Here is a 5,158-nt window from a genome sequence, read left to right on the forward strand (position 1 = left end):
AGAATACGTGAATATGATCAATATTAAATACTGTATAATAAATGTTAATAGTACTACACTGAAAGAGCATTGCTAGTAGTACACTACACACAATTAAGATAAGAAACCACAGTATAATCCTGAGAGAATACTCAGATGACAGTTATTATGCTTCAAAGCATAAGGAAAAATGGAAGGGGAATATTATATACATGCACATGTAGTGTCAAGCAATATATGTATAGTATTATTTTACTATTAAGATAAGAGCTGATGTTAGATAACTGCCAATAAAATATACAATAGCAGGTGGTGTAGCATTGGTATGACGTACACATAAGTTCGACTGTAGCAAATTATGCTTCAATCTTTGCCTATTAATTTTAGGCACTGCCCCAAATTCCATTCTATTATGCTTTGAAATGAATCCAATCCTGCTCATTATTATCCTCCTATTTTAATCTTTACTCAGATATCAACTATCAAGTTACATATACATGCATCTGCTATAACTGCAATATTGTAATAATGCCAGAATCTGAAAGTGTTTCCAGACTTTGCGTCACTTCAAAATAGCACAGCCTAAGCCATTGGATTCACTACACTTGCTTGGATCACCACGCTTGAGGAGGTGAGCATTAAGTGGTTGGGTTGTTGTACTACGACTTGAAATCATGTAGTCAGTCAGAAAGTTTTGACCCATCATGCTTCCATTATGCCAGCATAATAACTTGCCCTATTTTGCTCCAAATCATGCTAGCATAATTTGCCTAGCCCTGACTTCCCATTCGGGCCATTCCACACATGTGCAGGTGTATTTATTCCTGGTACATTAGTGAACAATATCTATTCATGTTTCTATACATGTAATCCAGTGAGAAAAATTGTGCCATGCTGTTCATGACAATGCCATGTTCTCAGACTTTATTGTTTATTTATCGAATTACTATACAAAGAGATGCAATGGCTTGCACTAATGTTCCTCTGTTGAAAATTTGGCAATACCCAGAGACTAAACATCTTTAACCCACAATAGAATAACTGTGCTGAAATTGTACTAATGGATAGGTAGACCCAATAAATAAAGCAAAGCCCTCAGTCACTGACTGACTGCATTGATAAATCAACAGACATTACTTGATTAGTAATGACAGTTGATATACTTACCAATAGAGCCAGGTATGGAGATGTCACTCTAAAAGCAGGAAGAAAAGGAAGTCACAATATTAATAGAATATCTAACAAAGTTTAACTGTGGGTGTGTGGATTCAGCTTATAATAAAATTTTATGCACAATTAAGAAAAAATTAATAAAAATTGACATTGTGAGACTCACCTGACCAACATCAATGTCAACAAGTATTGGTTGGTGTCCAGATCTCACGGCATAATTTGATAAGAGACGGCACAAAGTGCTCTTACCTACATCAGTAGGACCACACACCATTACCTAATATGGACATAAGAACCTAAGTTACAGCTAAAGCTATACTCAATGATCTTTGGTTTGGCATGATTTTTGAGTAACTTTAAAAATTCGTAAAAAATCCAATTTTAATCGGAATCAGCTCAAACTTGAAACATAGCTTAAGTACATGTTTATGCATCAGAAAAAATTATAAAAAAGAGAATTCTCTCCTAGACATTTTTGGTGAAATTTTGCCAAAATCCCTGTACTATAGTACAGGGACTTTGGCCCGATTTCGGAGCAACTTTAAAAATTCACAAAAAATCCAATTTTAATTGGAATCAGTTCAAACTTGAAACATAGCATAAGTACATGTATGTGCATCAGAAAAAATTATAAAAATGGAGAACTCTCTCCCTTTCATTTTTGGCAAAATTTGACCAATAACCCTGTACTATAGTACAGGGACTTTAACCCGATTTTGAAGCAACTTTAAAAATTAGTAAAAAATCCAATCAAAATTAGAATCAGCTCAAATTGATATTTGACATAACGTAGGCTTATATTAGACATGTGTACCATACAATAATGCTATGAAAGGACTGCCATATGCATCTTACTTTAGGCCCAAAGGTATCATTCTGTTGTGCTGTCCTCCTCAAATGCTCAAGAGCAAAGTGAGTATTACGATAAATATGCATCGGAGTGTCCGTGGAAACGTAAGCAATGTCAGGTGAGCCTAGTATCTGATGATAGTCGTCAAGGAAATTTAAATAAGATGGTTGGATTTTTTGGAGATTATATAGAGCTAACGAGAGCAGTCATAGTTTAGAAATAAAGTACTTTATCAGTCTTTATTATGATTGAGATAATTTTGCATCTTATTTTACATTACTATTTTAATTCAGGTAGGATACTCTTATGGTGCAGCTAATGTCAGTGAATATTGCAATCTTTGCTTGATTGGAGATTGTATAGCGCATATTCTTTGCCATCTCCGTCCCAAATATCTCAGCGACACCAAACAAGAGCTAATTTAAATAAAAAATTAGACAAAAACTGGTTACTTCCCACTCTCTATGCCAGTCATTAATAATAATGGGTACTTGTATGTCCACACTGTTGTCATTTTGCACTTCAAGTCTAAGCTCAGAATTTTGTACCAATATCCAGTCCTTCATGGGACGCGTATCTTCCTCCTAAAAGACGCAATGACCTCCTGAGCTGAATTTTCATGGGCTTACCTCTTTATCTGCCATTTTGTAGGCGTGGCACAAATTATAAATTAAATTAATTAATTTTAATCAACTGGCTTACGCCCACTCACTTTTTTGATAGAGCCAGAAAGCCTGCATAAATGCAGTTGTTATTCTATGCTAATTTTGCTAAAGTGTAAATTCAACAAATTGTTATGCTATTATGAGGCTTTTTGTCAATGGTTCTACAGTGGATTCATGATACAATGAGAGGGCAGTTCTTGTGTGTGAATTGTGAATAGCAGCCTAAGTGGGCATAGTATTGAGAAACCATATAAGGTTGCATGAGTGAGCACACGTTGACTATCACTACTTGCTATATAAACTAGACTTTGAGCCTTACTATAGCTACTTAGCCCACACAAGACAAACATGAAGGTCTCCTTTGTTCTTGTCTTTCTCTCTCTCTTTGTCTTCTTGGTAGCAGTTGAAGGAGAAATAAAAAGTCGCAAACTCAAGGGAGTATCATGCAAGGAAAGAAATGGTACTATCAATGAGTGCCCTAGCTACTGCATCGAGAAGCATAAGTGCCGAGGAAGGAATGAGAACGAGGAGGCTGGTTGTTATATCAAAATGTGTCAAGAGACAGCCAATGGAGTGCAACAATTGCTCCGGGATTTGTCTAAGGACAAATTCAAAGAGACACAAATGCAAGCTCACTCCAAGGTCTTGTAAACCTAAGAATATTACAAAACCAATCTTCAAGCCGTTGAAGCCAACTGTAGTTACACGGAATGAATCGCTCCTTACTTGTGAGAAAAGACGTTGCAATAATTCCTGCATTGAGACAAAGCAACGTTGCAGGCATCCAGACAGCAAAGAAGTGGTTGCTCATTCAGTATGTGTTAATGAACTCCCTGAAGCATGTAAGAACTGTACTGTGTGCCTGAGGACTGGATTGAAACATGAGTGTCAGATCACTAAAGAAGAATCGCTACCACTTTGTAATGAGAAGAAACCACCAGTAAGGCCACAACCGTCACCAAAGCCACAACCACCACCTAAACCAGAGGAGACACCACCTCCAGAGCCTAAACCAGAAGAATCAGGAGAGGAAGAAAAGACACCACATAAACCAGAAGAGAAACCACCTAAACCAGGAGAGCCAGAAAAGACACCTAAACCAGAACATAATAATCATGAATCAGAGAAAGAAAAGCCTGAGGAGAAAGAAAAGAACGAGGAGGAGAAGACTGGATGAGCATATGAAGATGAAAATGATTAACTAATTAATGTTGTGTTTCATTTTAGGTAATTTAATAGATACATTATTTTGTTTCTATCTTTCTAGATAGGTGTGAAAATTGTCATCATAGTTTTACACTGATTGACAGCACTGAGTTCATAACAATTAAAATTCACAAAGTCAAATGGTTTGTATAGCTCAAGTTCTACAGTTGCATTTAGGAAGACAATGGGGGTGGTTTGGAATTTAAAACCTTTAAGCATAAATAATGCATGTGAATGCCTCATGATATGTGGTGTGACTATACTACATGTAGCATGTGAACATCTCATGCATGCTAAAACAGCCATCGAGTTTTAGCCTGTATTGATAACAAAAGATGAAGCTCTCTGTACTGCTTTTTGTCCTTTCTATTATCTTTTTCTGATAAAATGTCCCAAATATCTCAGCGACACCAAACAAGAGCTAATGAATTTAAGTAAAAATTAGATGAAAAGTGCTTGTTTCTCATTCTCTATGCTGTTGTCATTCTGAACTTCAAGTCTGAGCTCAGAATTTTGCACCAATATCCTGTCCTTCATGGGACGCGTATCTTCCTCCTAAAGGACACGATGCCCTCCTGTGCTGAATTTTGCTGAGCTTATCTCTTTATCTGCCATTTTGTAGGCGTGGTATAGTTAAAGAATTCTTAATTTTACGCCCACTGCATGCACTCACGAGGACAATTAATAATAATTATTATTATGATGGTTATAATTATGTAATACATTATTCTTATTACACAATAATACTATCACTAGATCTAGGCAAATTATGCTTCGATTTTTGCCTATTATGCTTTTAAATTTAGGCACTGTGAGTACACTTCAGTCACAGTTTTGGAGATTACCAAGCAAAGACACTTTCATATCTAAAGATGCCAGGAAAATTTATATCTATGCCCAGCACTAGCACTGTCCCAAATTCCATCCTATTATGCTTTGAAACAAATCCAATTTATGCTCATTATTTTGCTCATACTTTAAGCTTTACTCAAGTATCAACTATCAAGTTATACCTACATGCATCTGTTATAATTGTAATAAAAATAATAATGTCAGAATCTGAAATTGTTTCTAGTGACATTGAGTCAATGGAAAATAGAATAGTCTAAGTCATTGGACTTGCCATGCTTGCACAAGTGGGTGCTAAGAAATTGGGATGTGCACTAGTACATGTACTACCTGCCATATTGAATTGAAATTGTGTGGTCAGGGGTGTAGGACCAGAAATCTTTGATCCATAATGCTCCAAGTTATGCTAGCATAATTTGCCTAGCTCTGGCCGGCC

General features: G+C 36.2%; 2 protein-coding genes across 2 annotated transcripts; one reads left to right on the top strand and one right to left on the bottom strand.

Moving 5' to 3' along the window:
• Positions 1-681: 681 nt before the first annotated feature.
• LOC105315467 (polyribonucleotide 5'-hydroxyl-kinase Clp1-like) lies at positions 682-2,657 on the bottom strand. Its single transcript, XM_011410134.2, has 6 exons — positions 2,632-2,657; positions 2,494-2,586; positions 2,305-2,418; positions 2,008-2,133; positions 1,316-1,429; positions 682-1,174 (listed from the first exon to the last, which is right to left on the bottom strand). Exons 1-6 carry the CDS (start codon positions 2,644-2,646, stop codon positions 1,121-1,123), a joined length of 516 nt encoding a protein of 171 aa, XP_011408436.2. The 5' UTR covers positions 2,647-2,657; the 3' UTR covers positions 682-1,120.
• A 467-nt stretch (positions 2,658-3,124) lies between these two features.
• Positions 3,125-3,747, top strand: LOC105315468 (uncharacterized; the record flags this gene model as incomplete). The annotated part of the gene is made up of 1 exon (XM_011410135.1): positions 3,125-3,747. A coding segment is annotated over exon 1 (623 nt), but the record flags the coding sequence as incomplete, so codon positions are not given.
• Positions 3,748-5,158: the final 1,411 nt, after the last annotated feature.

The sequence above is a fragment of the Amphimedon queenslandica genome, unplaced genomic scaffold (assembly GCF_000090795.2).
Source record: "Amphimedon queenslandica unplaced genomic scaffold, v1.1 AMPQUscaffold_10077_Cont17584, whole genome shotgun sequence".
NCBI lineage: Eukaryota > Metazoa > Porifera > Demospongiae > Haplosclerida > Niphatidae > Amphimedon > Amphimedon queenslandica.

Excerpts from the sequence above, each read along its gene's own strand:
- LOC105315467 (XM_011410134.2), bottom strand. Across the intron at positions 2,134-2,304 it reads ACATTAGCTGCACCATAAGA|ATACTAGGCTCACCTGACAT; the intron begins GTATCCTACCTG and ends GACTATCATCAG. Across the intron at positions 1,430-2,007 it reads ATGATACCTTTGGGCCTAAA|GTAATGGTGTGTGGTCCTAC; the intron begins GTAAGATGCATA and ends TGTCCATATTAG.